Genomic DNA, 21786 nt, shown 5'->3' with positions numbered 1-21786 from the left:
AATATGGTTATGATAGCACAATTGAAATGCGCAGAACCCATTAGTCGCCTCTGCGCATGTTTATTATGCTATAGTAACCATTTATGTCAAAACTGGTTACTGTAGCACAATTGACATGCGCAGAATCCATTAGTCGCCTCTGCGCATGTTTAATGTGCTATAGTAACCATTTATGTCAAAAAATAAAAGGGTCGAAAATCGACCATTTTTCGAAAATTTCCCTGTACTATAGTACAGGAATTTTTTCCAAAAAAATGGCAAATTTTCGCTCTTTTTATTTTTCGATAAAACTGGTTACTATAGCACAATTAACATGCGCAGAACACATTAATCGACTCTGCGCATGTTTATTATGCTTTAGTAACCATTTATGTCAAAACTGGGTACTGTAGCACAATTGACATGCGCAGAACCCATTAATCGACTCTGCGCATGTTTATTATGCTATAGTAACCATTTATGTCAAAACTGGTTACTGTAGCACAATTGACATGCACAGAACCCATTAGTCGCCTCTACACATGTTTAATGTGGTATACAAACCATTTATGTCAAAATATAAAAGGGTCGAAAATCGGCCATTTTTCACAAATTTTCCTGTACAGGGATTTTTTCCAAAAAATGGCAAATTTTCTAACTTTTTATTTTTCGATAAAACTGGTTACATAGCACAATTAACATGTGCAGAACCCATTAATCGACTCTGCGCATGTTTATTATGCAATAGTAACCATTTATGTCAAAACTATACTATTGCCATATATGCACGTATAGTGCGTTATCATCACCTTATAGAAATAAAATAATAATATAAAAACAAATATAAAAAAAAGAAAGATATTTTGGTCATTTTTATGGCCAGATTTCAGTAGTATCAAGAAATATTTGTCTTGAGATTCACAATTTTAATACATTATATTTACATGTGTCCTGTACACAGATTTATTAAATAATGATAATTAAATTGGCGTCCTACATCATAGACCTACGTCTATGTATTCAAATAACACCCTTCGTACAACATTTATACATGGGTATCTGCTTTCTGTATAATTCCGTTTAAATTCAATATTAGTTATTCGTTACAAGCTGGTATGTATTATACAATTACAATTGTATTACATTCCTCAACAAATTTCCAAATAAACAAAACGTTTATTAGTCTCAAGGTTACTTTGATAATTCATAAATAAAAAAAAGTACATTAATAATAACCTACTGGGTAATTTATTAAATTTTTTAATTGCATTATTATTATGCCTAGTTGGCAACTGTTTTAAACGCCTAATCAGTAATTTGTCATCATATCTAGGCATAAAATCTGACAAATTTAATTTATAAAGCCATGATTATGAAATTGGACTTAACAAAAGCAGTACATTTGCTCTCAAACTAATAATAAACACGTATAACATGACATTCCGATCATTTTCGGCAGAAGCTGAAATGATATTTACATCTTTTTTTTAGTATCTGATTAAAAAAATATCAAAACGATTATTGCTGTTACAACTTAGAGCACACTATTACTAATACTAGCTGCTTACACAAACTCAGCACTTGCATAAAATATAAACAAAAAAATAACAAACCTTAAAACATACATGTAGTCACTAAACAGATATACAACTAAAAACACACAATGATGTTAAAACAAAACAATTTAAGTATATATTTAGTACAAAGGCGTTCTTATGTCGAATATTATTGAACTTATGATTATGATTTCTTTTATCACAGATGGAGACACTCCATTTGATTTGTATCCGAGTAAGGGATTGCCTACCATAGAAATAGTGACAGTCCTCATACAGCATGGTTCATCATTATCATTGCAAAATATGGTAATTTGTTTGTTTACCCAGCCCTGGCTTATAAGCCCAGCCTTAAGTTCATGCTCCATTGATTTAATGTAAATTTAGAGATGCTAAAGTTAATAATGATCTTTTATCACCCACACTTCGATTGCTTTCTTTAGCCCTACACTATGCTTTGTTTGATAGTTAATGTTTTAAAGTTTTTATATTGTTGCTTATTGTATTTTAATTCAATTTAAAGAGAACCCTTATTATCAATGATATTGGAAAACCGGTATGGGTTATCCTCCCTAAAGGTGGTTGATAACAACAAAATTAAAGTAATAAATAAATATTTTGGCCTGAAATCCATAAGGTCATCCCTATAAACTTAATTTACTTTGATAGTCGGTCAAGCATTTTATCTGCATTCATCAACAAGGATATTCTAATTATTTTACGTAGCTAATTCTACCTTGTTTATGCAAAATAACACTATAATTATATTGACCATTGATTCTGTTTTATGCAGCAGCTTTCTGCGAATTAAAACTTATTCATATATAAAAAAACAGATAAAATTATGAATACAATTACGGTATAACAAACGGGTGAAATCTATATATATAATTAAGGTATAACAGTACAAATTATGAATTTATATAATATGATTAAGGTATAAGGACAAAAATACAGTAGCAATAATTATTAAATTATGAGATTTATACAAATATATCTTCTCACTAGTCATATTTATAATTTAGAGCATTTTATATTCAACAGTTATTTTGTCAATTCAGTAACTAATCATCTAACTGTATTTTATATACACATTGTAATTCATTTTTACATTTCATATTATGGCTGGTCATCTATACAGTATGAACTAGCAGTTTATATATTACATTAAGTATTCAAGTATTTATTATTATGACATAGTATTCACAGTACTTAAAATTATAATTATAATAACAAAGTATAAAGATGATCTGTATCAGGGAAGAGTGAAACCGTAATACGTAGCCGTAACATCGGCAAGGGTTCTAGTGGTAGAATGAGTCTTCTCGGATAAGGTCTATAAACCATAGTTCCAGTGTACACAACTCATGTTTACTTTAAAGAACCTAGTACATCGTTGCAGACGAGTAGTGGTTACCCCGGTGTACTAGTTCACACACAGCCACAGATCACAAACTCATCATACTATACACTGGGCCCTCTGGGAGAGAGGTCTTGGACTAAAGAGGCTACCCAGTATAAAGATTAAATAATAATAATAAGCTTTCTAATCTTGGGTTGGTTTGGTTTGGATTTGCTGAAGAGGAGGCAGAACATTAAGATGACTCCTTCTGTTATTTCAAAGCAATTAAGTGTCATCTTTTATCTATCGGTTTATCCATCTTCTCATGTTATCTTCCCAGTGAGGGTTTGCTCCTTCATCGTCAGTTTTCATATTAGTGTCATCATCTGTCACTCCGTCATCGGTCTGTCTTCTGATATTCTGTAAAATTAACAAATATCTATTTGAAAATATAGCAACTTGAACACTTAGGTTGACCTCATAACCTAGTCATTATAACAAGGTTATGGAGAGTGAAGCGGAGTTGGCTTGGCTACCAATCCAAGGGTCCTGGGTTTAAGTCCTGTAAAGGATTTTTTCAAATGACAAATTACAACTCCACTCCCAAAGACTTTTAATAAGACTTTGTTTATGTAGAGCATCTTGTGTATACGTTTGTCTTGTGTATACGTTTGTCTTGTGAATGGGATTTCCACCTTTCAGAAGGTTAAGAATTGTGGCAATAGTTAAATTAAAAGTTAAATTGATATATTTGCTAAGCTTGTTTGATAATCTGACCCCCAACCAATATGACTCTGAAAACAATAAATGTTTGTACAAACCTACCCGTCCTGCATCTAAAAGCTCATCATCAGTATGACGAGGCAGCTCGTCATCTGTACGCATCACATATTCATCGTCCGTACGCACTATACTCTCATCATCTGTCCGGATGTATGAATCTGCATCGTCAGATTGTAGATATCTGTTCAAAGTAGATGTAACATTGAAAAAACACAAAACTTATAGACTCCTATGGAAGGTACATACTTTAATTATACGAATATTATGATTGTCAATTTAGACAGAGAATTAGGGAAGGAGGACTATTGAAAATTGTGATGGAAGGAAGATGACGGTAGATCAAGAGGAAGGAAAAGGATGCTTGATAGATTAAAAAATAAAAAGAAGAAGAATTAGAAAGAGAAGACTTTCATGGACTTGCAAAATGGCAGATGAAAAGGTAGACGAGGTATGTAGGTATTATGATCTTGTTGTTCAAATTAATTCAACTCTCAAGTAATTTATTCTATAGAATAACACCTTCTAATCAATAATGGCTGTTAATAATGAAAGAATCAATACTAGGTAACATTTAAAAATGATCAACAAGGGAACAGTAAATCAAAAAGGTATACATGCATATAACAAATATAATACTATTAATAAGTAACAGTAATACATATTGTTTTTTTTTATTATGATTGGGAGGCTAAAAACTAAATGTCACTTTCTCTTGTCTTCATAATATACTACTTTTATGAACTCTATTGTAGCAAAAATTGTTAGAATTTATATAGTTACTTCATTAATATTGTATAGTAAATATAATATCATTTTTACAGACATTATTCATAAATATAAAGGCTATTTTTATGCCAAACAATGTAGTTAAATTATCAATAGGTAAACAAAAATGGTATATTTACTAAGGTTTATTTGTTTAATTATTCAGTTCCAGGTAAATGAACCGAAAGGGTTAACATTCTTTTAAATAAAAAATCTAACAATAATAGATGTTAACCCTGTTGTATTTTGAAACAAACTGACATCTATATTAAAAATCTTAAACCATGCTAGCATTTCGTAGAAGTTAACAGTCCATACTTCAATCAAACAGTTAATATATATTAACAGTTATCAGTGCAGAGTTGTTAGCTGCATTCAATAATTAAATAAAGTTATAGATAATACAGTATCATTTTATATAAATTGTTGTTAGAAATAAAAATTAAAAAGTTTATTAACGTATTATTAACTTTAAAGATCACAGCAGTGTTATTCAAATTCTATTCCAATGCAGCCTACTATGTGAGGCTTGTGTGATTATCAATGCAACCCATGCCACTTACGAATCGGAAGATTGAGGATCAGAGCTATAAGTTCTCGTCTCTTTTACAAGATGTATTTCGACATAGTTTCTTATACGTCTCCTAGGACGCAAGACAACTCTACTCAAACAAAGAATTACCATAAAAAAAGAAAAGAAGCATAAAAAACATTTACTGTGTTGTACAAGAACTGTGTGCAATCGCAGCAGTATATAAATCTTGCACTAATATATAAATCATCAGTTATTCAATGAGAAATGAAGAAAGTGATCGAAGTTTATTGACAAATCACAAGTAATATTAGTATGAAGTATGAAATAGGTGCTACAATAGAAAACACATCATATGGCATATTATCAGACTGTACTGTACTGTACTGTACTGTACTATATTACTGCTGGAATTGGCACATTATAAATTCGTATTATATCATTATTATAGGTACTGTAACTACAGTATGTAGTAATACCAGGGAAAAAATGACCATATGACCAGATAGGAGTGAATTTCACTCTTCCCTGATTTAAATATTGTGTAAAACCATGCTTAAGTTTAATCACACCCTTTCTTTTCATTTTTATTTTCTGTAAAGATGCTTTATTGGAAAATAAAAAAAAAGCATTATTAAACCACTGAATATTTTTTGGTAAATTTCATACCAAGAATTGATTGATTGATTTTGATTCCTGTACGTTTTAGCTTTTTTTGTTGGAGTGGCATGCTTAATCAGCAACAGAAGCTGTTGGCCTCTTTTGCCACTCTTTGGCGCAATCTAGCTATTTTTTGTCTTGTTTTATTTGTATGAATGTGTTTGCCGACATTAATAAATATATAAAGAATGGATGGAAATATATTTTGCAATATGTGAAGTAAACAAAGCAATAATATTAATAAGAGTAAATTTTTGCTAAATATTATATTATAGGCTGCATGGAAATATACTTGGTCATATTATAATAAAATAATAATAATATAACAATTTATATAGCGCACATATCCACTAAAAGTGCTCAAGGCGCTAATCACAACACTGTTTGTTTATGCATTAATAAGGACACAATTTGTTTTTTTCTTTTTTTAATAGTTTACTTCCTCTCTTTGTTTTAATTTTCTTTTTTAAATGACACTGTCGAAGTCAAAACAAAGAATAATAATTAGTATTATGAATGATAGATTTGATACTTACGAATCAGATATGTTTGATGTTGGTCCTGATCTCATTGTCTTTGCATCTTTTCTCATGTTAATCTGTGCTAGAAAATCACCATCAGCCCTTCTGGCTCTGGGAGATGAATTCCAACCCACTGAGGAATCTGGTGTTTGAGGGCTGTTCCTTGTGTTGCTGTCTGCAAAGAAATATAATCATATTGGAGTGGAGAATAAACAACCTGATTTGGTTACGTTCTACGAATTAACAAATCTAAAAAGTGATAATTTATGATGATATTATTGTTATTCTATTTTAGTGTTCTCCGAATATAGAATCATGTCAAGCGGAACACCAAATTATTGGTATAAGATACTGTGATATAACTAAATCTACTAAATACAAATTATTCATTTATGGTATTTTAAGGGAAATCAATTTGCCTTGAAGCGTATTAAATGCTGAGATCCAATTGTCTCACCAATTTTAACTTACAGCTAGACTGCCTTGATCCATTGTTGACTTGCTTTGTGTCTTCATCTTTCTCGTCATCATCATCAGCTTCTTAAAAAATACAAGTTTTAGAAATTATATAAATAAAATGTATTTTTAAACAATAAATTTGTTTATAAAGCTTTGTTTACACTATCAAACTAGTTTGACAAAAAAAGTGTGATGTGCCCTAATATTGTAGTGATATACCCAAATATGGTAGTGATATGAAATCTTCATGTCCATATATGGGCACATCAAATTTTTTTTCACATAAAGTTTGATAGTGTAGACAGAACTTTGGGAGAGGCATTGTATAATAACATAAAACCTCACCAGAATTGAGCTCCTTAACCAGTGATGACATCGCGTTTGTAACAGAATCTGCAGCTACAAGAAGATCATTTCTTAGGTTTCTTGACGTCTTCCCCGAAGACGCGTCGTATGAATCCTTTCTGTCACTGTCACTTCCTATAGAGTCGGCTTGACTTGATACCGAGGAACGATGAGTAGGAGTTGATACACCAGGGCGTGGACTGTTCACTGGACTGGTCTTAGGTGATCCTTGATTCTATACAATTTAGACAAACAACAATTAATTTTAAGTATCAAAGTTTGGTATCAGTGATCTAAAGCTCTGACTACACTATCAAACAAAATGGGATGTGCCCATATATGGACATGATGATATCACCTCCATATTTGGGCACATCACACCTTTATTGTCAAACTAGTTTGATCGTATAGACAGAGCTTACACATACACATTGAGGATATTGACAAAACTGTGTTCAATTTTAAAGAATTATTTATCGTATCAAGGTTTAATTCGTTTGTGTATTAGACTATGTCAATCAACTTATAACCAATAATGTATGGGCAACTATAATTGTAATACAAAATATTACAACATATTTTAACTGACAATTACTGTAATTTAAAGACTGCAATATAATATATATATATATGGTAAACATAATCGGTAGTTGTCACTTCTTGCAGATGGTGTGACGCACCTTGAATTAAAGTATCGTGTGGATGATCATTGGAAGTAACATGCGAAAAATGTAATTTAACGTTTGACCTAAACATAATTATTGACTACTTAATTGTACTTCTATACCTTAAGAAGTTTCATGAGTCCTTCCAGTTGTACCATCAACTCTCGTCTGCTGTCCTGCAGAGCTGCCATTCGCAACTCCAGTTCATCCTTCCTCTGACGCAATAACCGTAACTCCGCTAGCAACGTGGGGTTGCGATGAAGACTTGTTGATTTGACTGCCTCTTCATGTTCTTGCTTTAGTCTCTGTATCTCCTTCATGATCTCGCGATTCTTAGCTTCCAGTTGAGCAAGCAACTGGCGTTGGCTGCGATTAGTATCTAATTCTGACGGAATTTCAGATGCAGAAACCTATTTCATAAAAAAATATCTTTAATACATCATACTATAAGAAGATCCATACAATAAGAACGTCCAATATTAGATTTCAGATAATTCACTTGTTATGCATAATTCTTTAAAAAAGATTGGATAAATTTGAGTAAAACAATTTTCCAAAAACCCAGATACAAGATACTAAAATGTCTCATTTCCAGGAAAGAAGGATTGCTGAGTATTGAGAAAGCGGTATGGTGTAATGGTAATGGATAAAGGACTATAGCATATGAGAGGCATTGGTTCGAGACCCTGCTATGCTATAATGTTGTATTGGCAAAATAGTTTACTCTCTTTGCTTCGTCCATTGGATAGGATGTAAAGCTGTTGGTTCTGGGTACTTACACATTACATTATGTGTAAAATACTATTAAAAAAAAGTAAGGTATAGTCGTCGAGTGTCCCACTGATCAAGGTGCTGGATCATTTTGGCCCATTGGGTGAACAGTAGTACTGACGAGGTTACCCATTAAAAAAAAAAAAATCACATTAAATAAAAAAAAAACCATTGAACTATTAAATTGAAACAAGAAAGACCAAAAAAACATCAACTAAAATATTAAAAAACAATTCAATCATATTAATAAACATGTAAAAATAAATGTTACTACAACTAAACATTTAGAAATATCAAACAAACAGACAATTAGGCAACTTACAGTGTTTTTAGCAGAAGCCAGACATGCAGTGTAGCGAGCTATTAAGCGATGCTCATCATCCAATCGTGTTGGATCACTTGTGTTGTTCAATCTGCCAGGCAAGAAATATGAATTATTTTTTATTCATGATGATATCAAGCACACTTGGACAATAATCATTCATTATTTAAGATTTTATCACTAAGGCAATTTAAAGAGGTTTTGCAAGGTTCAAAGGTCAATTCTAGCCTTTTGTTTGATATTTAAACTGTTGTAAATGTCATCAGAAAAATATTAAAACAATCATATTGAATTTTAGTTGGGATACAAGTGAATTACTGATTGCTTTTATTTTTAACAATCTACGAAACACTTTTGAAATAACTGTACTAATGATTTAAATATTGTTGTTTTGTGTTGAAAAGATTTACAATTTTACACATATTTATTTATTGTGTAACAATAACCTAAAGCTCTGTCTACACTATCAAACTTGTGAAATTAAATGTGATGTGCCCATATATGGACACGATGACGCCATATTACTGCCATATTTGGGCACCTCACACTCTTTTGTCGAACTAGTTTGATAGTGTAGATAGAATGCAACAAAAACATAAAAATTATGATTTTATTTTAATAAATTTATACCCCTTTTCTTTTACACATTCAAAAAAATATATGTATGGAATAAAAAAGGAAAATAACTGACTAACCTTTTTAATTCTTCTTCATTGGTTGATAACCTATTTTGATCAGCATTTTCATATGGTAACACTGTAGCTGGTGGAGCTGGTCTGTGTTATAAATAAACAATCATTAAATTAATATCATTTATTACATAAAAAAAAATTGCTTGAAATTGGTGTACCGCAAAAGCTAATTTTACTAATGTTTATTCGAAATGAAACCTTTAAAGATGTATGTCTCCAAAAACATGAAAAATGAAGATTAATAAAATCAGACTTTAAATATGCCATTTTGCAGTTTTAATAAAAGTTATTCACTTCTGTTAAAAAAAACTAATAAAAATAAATATTTAACTTATTAACTTATGTTTAATTTTACCCAAAAGACCAGCTTTTGGTCAAAGTGAATAACTATTGTGTGACATTAAAATGGCATATTCAAATAAAAAATTGAAGAAAAAAAGATTTGTAGGGGAAAATATCCTTAAATAATATGGTTGTTCATAGCAGATTCATCACAATTTTCTCATTTTTCACTTAAATATTACTGTAGAAAAACAATTTTTTAAAGGTTCATTCGCATTGTTGGTGAAAACAACCTTTCTGACTTTTACTGAATAAATAAATAATAACCGTATTGACCCAGGAACTTCTTTTTACTTTCATCAAGTACATTTGGCACAAGACTCCACACATGGGAATGACTTTAATGAATTATTAGAATCTGACATTTGCAAATATGCAAACCCCTTTCACTTGAGTAGAAACGAATGCATTGTACGGAAAAGTAAATTATATTAGAGGGAATCTAAATTGTACTCGTTTAAGAACTATGACATTTCAAAGTTTTTAATTTATTGATTTTGATTCTATGTGGAAATTAAAACAACTATAATTTATGATTTTAAAAAAGATATGGAAACAATTACCACGCCCAATAGTTCTTATGTTATTGGATAACTAACCAGTTTAGTAAGTAATTCAAATTAAATAGCACAGGGACATGTTTTGTTTCTTATCCATTGTGCAGACTTACTATATAGAAATACATAAAATAAAATGAATGAAATGAAATAATTCAAATGGGAAACAAGGTACCAACTTAAGCTCTGTCTACACTTTCAAACTTTTGTGACTACAAAAAAATGTCATGTTCCTATCAATGATGTCATATCACTACCATAATATGGGCATCACTACCATATATGGGCATATCACTACCCTAATATGGGCATCGCTACCATATATGGGCATATCACTACCATATTTTGGCACATTATACTTTGTTTTTGTTAAACTAGTTTGGTAGTGCAGACAGCTAGCTTAGATAGAGGGGTGGCAAATAGTTTCACACTCTCCTAATTAAAAAATGGTTCAGAATTATATTTATATTCTTCTTGATCAATTACATGTCATCAAATAGGCAGTTTCATTAAAGAAGATTTATTAGCTAAAACAAGCAAAAATGGTAAATGAAATTTTTTTAAATTTTCTAAAGCTCTGTCTACTCTATCAAACTAGTTTATGTGATAAAAAAGTGTGATGTGCCCAAATATGGTAGTGATATGCCCATAGTAGTGACATGACCATATAAATCATGTCCATATGGGCACATCACATTTTTGTCACATAAAGTTTGATAGTGTAGACACAGCTTTATACAATGTCTTTTAAAAAATCGTAAAAAAGCAATTACACAATGTGTGATAAATCCAGCGGATGCTCAGGTTCGTCTGGATAACGAGGCAAATTTGGAGACCGACTCGGGGAAGATTTAAACGGCTTCTTCAATGCTTTGCCTACTTTCTTTGCTGGAGATTTCTGAAAAGAGAATTTGAAATAAATAATGAATTTAGTAGACTTTATTCAGTGTTATAACTTCATCACGAATATGCCAAAATAAAAGTAAATAAACAAACTTTAACCAAGGCAATCTAACAGGATGTAGTATCGGACAACAAAGGGTTTACCTGTGGCTGCGACACAATCAGGTCCCCGCCCCCCTACAGACACCTCGCCGCAGAGAATATGTACATAGTACAGTGCTGTTCAGTAATTGGTATGTGTCGCATAGGATTAAAAGAATTCCTATCTTGGTAAGGCGAGCTCAGTGTCCTGTTGTTAGATTGCCTTGCCATAACCAACATAACAATTACCATTCATTTCTTTCAAGTATTGAGTATGAGGAGATTTTTTGGCGATGAAAAAATGCTGGTATTGAGACAGATTCAAAGGGAAAACTCCACCAAATGAATGTGCATTATATAGCAGACTGTAGCACATTCAATCAATCATTGCTGATAGTGCTGATTTTAAACATTTCAACTACATGCCACTAAAAGAGCCAATTCAGATGCTCTGTCCACAACAGTGGATGAACTAGTACAATTGGGTATTAAATCCCCTACTTATTTAAACAAATTACTAGATTCTTTAACACAGGAATTTTGTATAGAATGGACTTATAGGAACAGTTTATAGTCCTTGCAGACTGCGAACAGAACCATGCAGTTATACTTAGTCAGCCTTATATATTCTGGATTACAGTTCAGTGTATGATACTGAGTGTGACAAACTTTGAATACACTAGAATTTTGAATTGCAGTAGAGTATTGTGCTATCACTGAAATGTTTGCATGTACAGGAATGTCTTAAATGTAATTATAATAAATGAAATCTCATTTTCTATCTTGTTTTCTAATTACACAAACAATGCTAAAATCCATACAAAAAAAAAAACCATAACAAAATTCTCATCAGACTATTCAATTTGTATATCTAAAGAAATATGTTTATAAAAGACACAAACAAATGCGTCCCTTACTATTATGCTATATTCCTCTCACGTAATACTTGGTATCTTAGCGTGATTCAACGCAACGCAGCGACGCAAAGTGCTGTATTGCATAATTACAAGTGGGAACCGACGACAACAAACATTGCTACGGGAAATCAAATCAGACTGATTTCACGCAACCATGGAGTACACTGGAAAACATAGAACAGCATATAGCCAAATACATGGGGTAAACTCGGACAAAGTCTACGGCAACTTGACGCGCAACTAATCAGATTTGATTTCACGCAGGCGGGGGCAAACACAATTACGGGAAGGGCAATTTCTTACGTTGCATTGCTAGTGGGAACTATACTGTACATTACAGAAAATCATGTAAAATAAAAATCCCATGATAGAGAATTCAATTAAAGTTTTTTTTTTTTGCAATTGCCTTGCCTGTTTTTATAAAAACTTGGCAACACATACTAATTTGGTCCGTTAAAAATTACTGAATTTCATAGACAACAGTCTATACATGTTGATATCATTATCAAATGTGTTTCTGAGGTGTTATTGCATTTACTGATCAAGCGAGTCAATAATTCTTTCATTAAGACTACTAAAGGAAAACAGACATTAATCTTTAAAGATGTTTTATCCCCCAAAACATGAAAAATGTTTATTATAAGTCTGATTTAGTTAATCTTTAAAAGATTAACTAAATCAGACTTATAATAGGTTATTTTGTAGTTTTAATAAGTTAATCACTTCTGTCAAAAAAAAAAAAAATTATGTTTAACTTATAAAATGGTTAAAAGGGTTAAATTCAACCAACAATCCATTGGCAGTCGTTTTGCTTTAAATTACAGTTTTTTTAGGTAAATTAATTTTTTTTAATCCAATTTTTGGTCAAAGTAGATACAGTATTATGTGACATTAAAATGGCATATTCAACAACAAAAATGTTGGGAATATTCAGACAATCTTTAATAATGTTTATTATCCATTTAATAAATTTCCTATTTAGAGTGAGGGGTTCAATGTGTCTAAATTAATTTAAAACTGTGTACTGTATATAGTTCTATTCTTTGATATAACCTCACACCCTGAATTAGGCTAAATTCTGACTCCATAAGAAATATTTGGACCTCATTGGAAATAAGTCACAATCCTACTACAATCACAGCCTTTTTTTAGCTCTCAGCAATACAATCCCAATAAAAGTTAATTAAAAAAGAATAATTTAAACATTTATGAAATGCAATTAAATAGAGAATAACAAATAAATTCCACCACACTCTAATCATACCTTATAACTTTCCAATGAAGGCAATCCTTATAAATATATGTATTGCTCTACTACACGAGAGGATACTTAAAGTGTCAATGTATTGCAATTTAATTCCTTTTACTGTCTTTACTACTTATTAAATTAAAAGCTTTTTAATGATTTTCTTGTGGCCTAAATCCTCCAGCTACAATAGTCTAGAATAGCCAACGATAATTACTATTTACACAGTACATCTTTCAATACTATCAACGGTATGGTTCTTATTAACATTGACACTGTCAATGGCATGGTCCTTGCCACTATTCTAATAACAGTTGTGAAACCAAACACTTTCTCACCCTAATTACTGTAAAGGTGCCAATTTCAAGATATTGTATATTTTATTAATTGCAAGTGAGGTGAAGAAAAACAATACAGATATAGATAGAGATACAAAGATAATAGTTGATGATATGACACGTTAAGGTTAATTATGTAAATGATATCATTATATAGAAATAATAGGCATATCATCATCTCATACTGTAGATACTGTAGGTGCAGTTACATTATTCAATAACTTCACACAGATTTCATATCTTTCTTATTTTTCTACAATTTGTGACGTTTTGTCAAAATAATGCATTATTACTTTAAAAACATTAAACCAGGTAATTCCTTGTCTTAAATGTACATTCATTAATTGTCTTTCTGTTTTTGCCCGACTCTGTTGATACAAATTGGGGGAAACCAGGTATTTTCGCTGAAATGTTGGAGTCTTCCATTTGTTTTGGCCTGAAGTAAAACAAAAATGCACGTTGGGATTTATAGCGGGATTTATTTGTCACTTTTTTAACCGTTTAAAGACGAAAAAAGTTATCTCTATAGAACCATAGTATTTATTTTTACATTATATGTAGTTTGTGACCTTAAATTAAATTAAATTAGATCTAAAAACATAAGGAGTGGGACTTTAATAGAAAAAGAAAATAAGTGAATTCAATGTAGGCTTATGAAACTGAATCAAATTAAAAGAAAACAAATATATAAATATTTCAGTATCTGTCACAATGCATTAAAATTAATCCTAGTGCACAATTTATCTCTTTATTCACTTCTCCTTATTTGAATAACTAATAGCTTTACTGATTATCATTGATTAATTACACAATAAACCTATCAGGAAACAGTAATAAATAAAAATAAAAACACCTAATAAATACTAATGTGTATAGTACAGGATAAATTATTTCATTCTTTAGTTTGTATTGGCCCTACTTCTGTGCAAAAACAATGGGAAACAAAGCTATTTAATTCTATACAAACAGTAAACACATTTGCTGTAAAGCATATACTGTAGTAGCAATAGTACCATTCCTATTAAGGAGACACCTCAAGGACTAAAAAAAAAAGTGTCTTCCTGTATAGGGTTAGCTGTAGTGGTATTACATCCTTTCACGACAAAGAAGGGGTACTACTGTATTCTGAAATAGATCTGTAATTCAATTTCGTAACATTACAATATATAATATTTCAGAAAAAAATACAAAACTATAAAAGTAAATAAAATGCCAAGAATTTCAACGGCAAACTTTATTACTGCAGACGACTTTAAATAAAATACAAATATATAATTCAAAGGAATAAATTGAAAGGATTTTTGATGATTGTATTATTGATGACGAGAAGTCAAATTTATGATAATATGAAAATGACGATGATGATGATGATGAAATCTACAAAATTATAAAATAGCATTTTGGAATGTTTAGATTCCACTCTAGCTGCTAAGAAATATGAAAACGAAAAAAAAACCTGATTTAAATCTTTATAATTACCATTGAATCCTGTCTCTCTTATAAGATCCATATAATTTAAAAGCAAATTTCCCAATAATGACTTAGATCAAATGACTAAAAGTCCTGCTTCTGAGAAATATCAAAACTGGTATGTACAGCAAGAAACATGCAACGTAAAGATACGGCGAGCTATGGACACGTTGAAATTATGATAGCTTCACTTAAAGCAATTATCTTCAATTAAACTTACTCTATATCAAGTTAATACTCAGGTGACGCTAAGTGCTCTGTTGTATTGTGTCACTGGCTTGGATGTGATATTGACAAGAAAACAACAATATTGACATGTTGACTTCAAACTTAAAATATGAATATATTTTAGAAGGAATTATTCTAATATTCTAAACTGTATTAAAATTTGATTTATTTAATATGTAAATGAGTTATGTAAAGACTTGTACACTACTTAGTAAAAACACTATTTTGATGAAGCACTGCCATGGCCAACCAGCTAATAAAATAATTATATTCATTATATAGTTGCAGCACAAGTACATAAAAATATCCGAAATTACTGTAAATAATTATGTTGAAAAGGTTTAAGCACTTTACAATTATTCTAATTATTAATATATGATTTACCTATACAGAGCTGGAAAAGAAAAAAAACTAATATTTGCAACACCCTCCCCTCTACTAATTGTGTTTATTAATTTCTTATAGGACTTATAGGCAATTATCTGATTTGATGGTACAGAAACGAATTGTACAATGTATTCTTAAAAATAGAGAACAATATGCAGTACAATATAGACATAGATATATTTTAAATTTTGCTCCAATGTATTTACTGTACTCATCAATAATTGTAACTACGATCAATTTTCATAACATGCAATTTGAGATTAACTATACATTCCTTCATATCTATGTCAGTACACAGTCTTTTTACAACTAATGTTATATTTTGTATAATTATTCTTGCAATACAGTTGGTCTTCTACATGGATAATTTTTTTCAACAGCGAGCAATTACAGGATGGATAAACTATTTGATAATTTATAATTTATAGACACATAAGTCAGGATTGAACCCGGGACCTTGAGATTGGAAGGCAAGCATTAACCACCAAGCTACAGTTCCACTACAGTTGACACTGACATCGTCTATGTCAATGGATTATCAACATTATCTATGTCAAATGAATTTTGACAGTACTGATGAGTAAATTGTTAATAAGCAGATCTAATCAGTGAAGCGAGCAATATTGATGTCATTATGTAATTCATTTTACAATATTATAATTGTAAAAGTTCAAAGTTCACTTTCACATTCTGTATATAATTACCAAAAATGAATAGTGAAGGCAGGAAAATTGAAATGAACTTCAACCTGATTAAATAATTAGCACTATCAAGGAAAAACTGGTACTGTACTGTACCTGTGTACACAGTTCCCGAAAGTGGACAGCTGAGGAGTCATCACAATGTAGGCTATAGGGATAAAATTATACTTAAAATTCTTAAATATCAAATATCAATTTACTTAAGTGTCTAAGAGTGTCTTACTACAGTGCGATTAATTAATATGATAACCACTGGATTTTAATTTCAAAATGTACAGCCCCGTCTAAAGCTCTGTCTACACTATCAAACTAGTTTGACAAAAAAAGTGTGATATATAATATTTTAAAACACTATATAGATAAAATATATACTGTAATACTATACCTTGACATGGTGCAGCACACAATAATATTGCATCTAATGCCAATATACAGTGTGTGACAAGTATGCAAAACCAACTGATACAATTTATTAGTTGTAGATTTTGAGTTTATCAGCTTTTTCTTTTCATCTTAGCACTACTAATATGTTCAGCCAATCACAGAACACGCCTATACTAATTACTGAGACTGGTATCAAACTCAATCACCATGGTAACAACTAGTTAATTAGTGTTTAGTACTCCTTTTTTTGTGAAAGTCAAATGTCTAAGGTTAACTGTCCTGGAGATTTCATGGGTATAATTCTGGGTCTAATTAGGTGATCATTTTTAGAATAAAATGATCACCTATTGTTATTGTATAAAATCTTTATTATTCTTCTTTCTGTACACTTTTTGTTCGTCAAATATCTCAAAAAGTTGAATAGCAATGATCACAAAAATTTTACAATGTCTTTCAAATACTTTAACTTAGCCATAATAAGCTTTTCAGCGTGATCACTGACCCGTGACGTCACGTATACGCGATTTTGTGAAATCACATTATCAATCATATATCCATAATTCATTATCACATATTTAAGAAATTCACTACACGTAAACTTCAGGTCAAGGTAAAAATATTAGCAAATAAAAACGCACGCGCACGTATAGACATGCGCGTGAAATCGCGCGTTAAAAATTTAAAAGGCTCAAAATTAAGTTTTGATCAATTTAGAGCATGAATTAGGCCATTTGCGTGTTTCAAAAAATTACTGCGCAAAAACACGTTTTTGCGCGCGCGATACTTAAAAAGCGTAAAAATACGATTTTTTTGTAGAAATCGCATTCTACTCACCATCCTTAGTACATTCACCAAATTTGAGTCAGTTCCGACTTAAAATAACGCTATACGAGCACGTTAAAAATGACAAAATGCGCACATTTATTTCACAAAAGTTCTGAAAATGGTGAAAAATATGTCTTTTTTAAAATGAAAATAACTCTTCAGAATGCACGATGACACCTAAGTTTTTTAACTTATTCGTGAAGCCATTGAGTTGTAGATATAAATGTATATACACATTAGACGTAAAAAATGGTATTACGTCATCAAATGGCCACTTGAATTTAACAATTAGGATTTTTTTCCGTTTTGTTTAGGTTATCACATTCAATAGAGCGCATCTCCGCTATTTGACCTCGATTTTCGCACAAATTTCAGTGTGTGCTTGCTTAATTATTTATCTTTCTCATAAGTTGTCAGTGTTGTCATTTTGATGACGTCATCACGCGTAAAAACTTGAATAACGTAGGTCGTGTAATTTCACCTTCGCCGTAAATTTGAATATCTTACAGCTCTTCAGAATTGAAGGTTACCTTGACGATTATAATTTATTATGAAAGCTGATGAAATGTAGATATGAATTCATATAAAAACCAAGCGTATCAGATGTTGTGACGTTAACATATGGCCAGATGAAGTTAAAAAGTAGTTTTTTCATCTTTTTCGTCAAAGTTATACAAATTTCAAAGAGCGCGCACAGCGCTTCTACGTGCCAGATTCTCTTCCAATTCTTATATTTATTTGCTCAATTTATTATCTTTCGAAATTGTCATCTTTGAGTTTATTTTGATAATTCCATCATACCAAAAAATTAGAACATGATGTGTGTCCCGTAATTTCACCTATGCTACACTGTGTATAGATATACAGTATATACTGTACATATTGTATATGGGTGTTTCCATAAATAAAGGGGCCAAGGTGTGACATTAGGGTCAGAATTTCAAAGTGTGACATTCTAAGTCTAATAATCAATTCTAAATAGTATATCATGTACTTGAACTAAAAAAAAGAAGCAAAATACACATTAAATCTGTTGTCTCTATGTAACAGCATTTATATAGTATCAACATGCATAGCAAATTTCACGTGTAACGGAGACACCAAAATCACATTATCTACCCCTCTTATAAGTTATTATTAATAACCTAAAACTGTTTAAATTGGATTTTTAAATAGCTTTTGGGAACATCTTCAATGCAGAAAAATATTATTTAAATCACACCTTTTCAAATTTAAAAAATAGCTTATGAAATAATTATGCAAAGCCGTTAAAGTTGACTTAATTTCTATATAAAAGATTTGTAAAGTCACTGCTGTTTAAAAATTACATGTAAACAATACAGAAATGAACAGAATATACCTCAAGTATATACATTTACTAGCAACAAGTCAAATCAGGATCATACCTCCATGTGGAAATAAAACAATATGGTTCATGAAATATAAATGGAAGATTTCACGTGTAACGGAGACACCAAATGTTCACTTTAACTCGTCACAATGTTTTATGAAATGGTTTTGATATGCAGCCATTTTTAAAGTGTAACAAATGTGGTTACTACTGCATACAATTGATAAACTGGTAAAAATAGTATATCAAATACTATCTTTTAATCAATAAAACAATATAATTCATGCAATAAAAAATTGAAGTTTTCACGTGTAACAGAGACACCAAATAGTTCACTTAAATAAGTCAACAAGAACTACTACATTATTTTTAAAGTGTGACAACTGTAATTACTACTGCACACAACAAACTGCTAAAATATACTATTAATAGTCATTTACAGTAAAATCATTGAGAATACATTTGGATATACTTCGCATTAACACTCTTGTTCAATCATTAAAACGTATAATCTATATAAATTTACGTGAGGGAAAAATTTGGTAAATCGCGCATTACTTCTAAAATGTTTACTCAATGGTATATAAAGTTGGTTCGTACTTTCAGTGCTGATTTTAACCACCTGATGTAACCCTGTTTAATAATTTAATTTCAGTTATGTAATTTTTTTTTACGCTGAAATTACTGTATATTCGAGAACCGTCTGTGGGCTGATGTTTCTTTGGTTGGTCTTTTTGTTGATGCGGCATCTCTATTTTTGGGGTTAAATGCAGTTCTCAATTGGAACGGTAACATTGTTGATAAACTGCTGATCTGTATAGATGAAAAAAATGACAATGAAACATTAGATTTGCCCATCTGGGTTAAATTTGATTCATCATCATATAGAAATATAAAGTATATAATTAAGTATTTTTAATATAAATTATACCAATTTAAATAAAAATAAATATATCTATTATTATTATAAAATATGTTAGGCCTACTATACTAAAGAAAGTGTTTTCTTATCTTATGTTGATGGATTATAATATTTATTATTATTAATTATAAAACAATAAATGAACACTGTATATATTTGTCTTTCTTGAGTTATGCTCATAAATTGATTTGACTAAAACTATTGCTTTCTTTTCAGATTATTAGTTTAAAATATTAATTTTATTCATCAAATATTTATTATTATCATTTTATTATTATAATAAAATTAATATGTTACTGATAATTTTGTCTTAGTTATACTGGGTATAAATGTTTTTTACGTATTATTTTTAAATGTTGTAAAATGTCTGTTGACTTTATTTCTCATTCTTTTATAATTGTTTTTAAACCACATCGGGGAAAACAGTAGACTAGTTATAATGTTGAAGTCTATGGAATATATTTAAAACGAAGAGTAAATAAAGGTTCCCCATTAAACTAAGCGCGATCTCTTTGTAGGGAGCCGACGAAGCAAGCATGTGGGTTTTGGCCAACAAAATAAAGGTTCACCGAACCATGACCGAAATAATACCAGTCACCCAATTTGAGCACCGGGAGTCGCCGAGCCAGCAATCACGTTGGTTTTCAATAAAAATTAAAAAATAAAGGTCCATCAAACTGAACAGCTAAAAATAAACGCGATCTCAATTTGGAGGAGAATTTTATTAGCCAAGCACGTGGTGTTTCGGAAAACCCTATTAATAATCATCGTACATGGAGTATATACACTCTCGCTGTAGAAATACCGCCGGAGTCGCCGAGTCAGCTAAAAAATAAACGCGATCTCAATGTGGAGGAGAGCTCATTAGCCAAGCACGTGATATTTCGGAAAACCCTTAATAATTATCGTACAGACCTGTAGAAATACCAGTCACCCCTTTCAGCTTCGGAGTCGCCGAGCCAGCTAAAAATAAACTTATCGCAATGTGGAGCAGAGTTCATTGCCCAAGCACGTGGTAATACTATCCTATTACTATTAGGAGAACCTATTGTTCTTTGTTGTTTTGATTTGATTTCGTTCATAATAAATTGTTATCCACAGCCTTGCGTTTATATTATATGTAATTGTTTTTATCAATTTAAATAAAGTTATTAATTATTATTAAATTTATAAAACCTTAGTATATCTTCCGTAGATTGTAATTGAAACAAGTTAAATATTCCCTACACATCAAGTGAAATCGCCCAAATATGATAGGCGCGCATACGCGACAACCAAGTTGCTTGGACTCGCTCACTATAGTGGAGGGTATTTTAAATGTATATTATAGTAAACATTTAATTCATATTTTATCTTGTCGAATAGCAACGTTAAATAAATAAACAAAATTATGTACTAATATTACACATTATTTTGTGTAATATGTTTTTTATTATAACTGAAATGAACCAAATACAATTCTTTTTTTTCCTACTGTAACAAATAGAATAGTCAAAAACGACGAATTTGTTTTTATTCTGAAAGTGGTTGTAAACTATGGACTTTTATCCCTATTTCTTGTGACAATAATTAAATAAATTTTTATTTTTCTGTGTCATATAGAAGCAATAACCAAATAGCAAACACATAATGTAAAATTTAAAGATTTTATGGTAACTAATTGCTAATTATTTGCAAAATACTACACCAGTATAAGGTCTAGTACACTACGTAACAAGACACGGCGTATCTTCTACGATGTT

The 21786-nt window shown here is 30.7% G+C and overlaps 1 protein-coding gene across 4 annotated transcripts in view; it reads right to left on the bottom strand.

Moving 5' to 3' along the window:
• Positions 1-838: 838 nt before the first annotated feature.
• The window catches only part of LOC140063103 (dystrobrevin beta-like), a 55761-nt gene continuing 34813 nt past the window's right edge, over positions 839-21786 (bottom strand). For 2 of the 4 annotated variants that reach the window (XM_072109538.1, XM_072109539.1), the window contains exons 9-17: positions 11065-11189; positions 9396-9476; positions 8701-8791; positions 7730-8017; positions 6943-7177; positions 6610-6678; positions 6154-6313; positions 3703-3841; positions 839-3297 (exon numbers count right to left, since the gene is read on the bottom strand). In XM_072109538.1, the coding sequence (XP_071965639.1) occupies positions 3181-3297; positions 3703-3841; positions 6154-6313; positions 6610-6678; positions 6943-7177; positions 7730-8017; positions 8701-8791; positions 9396-9476; positions 11065-11189 (1305 nt within the window). In that variant the 3' untranslated portion in view covers positions 839-3180. Of the gene's footprint in view, positions 3298-3698; positions 3842-6153; positions 6314-6609; positions 6679-6942; positions 7178-7729; positions 8018-8700; positions 8792-9395; positions 9477-11064; positions 11190-21786 lie in introns of all 4 variants that reach the window. The other 2 variants (XM_072109541.1, XM_072109540.1) reach the window with 2 other exon arrangements.

This window comes from Antedon mediterranea, chromosome 11 (assembly GCF_964355755.1).
Source record: "Antedon mediterranea chromosome 11, ecAntMedi1.1, whole genome shotgun sequence".
Classification (NCBI taxonomy): Eukaryota; Metazoa; Echinodermata; class Crinoidea; order Comatulida; family Antedonidae; genus Antedon; species Antedon mediterranea.
Note: the sequence above shows the minus strand (reverse complement) of the source record. Positions and strands in the feature narration are given on the sequence as shown.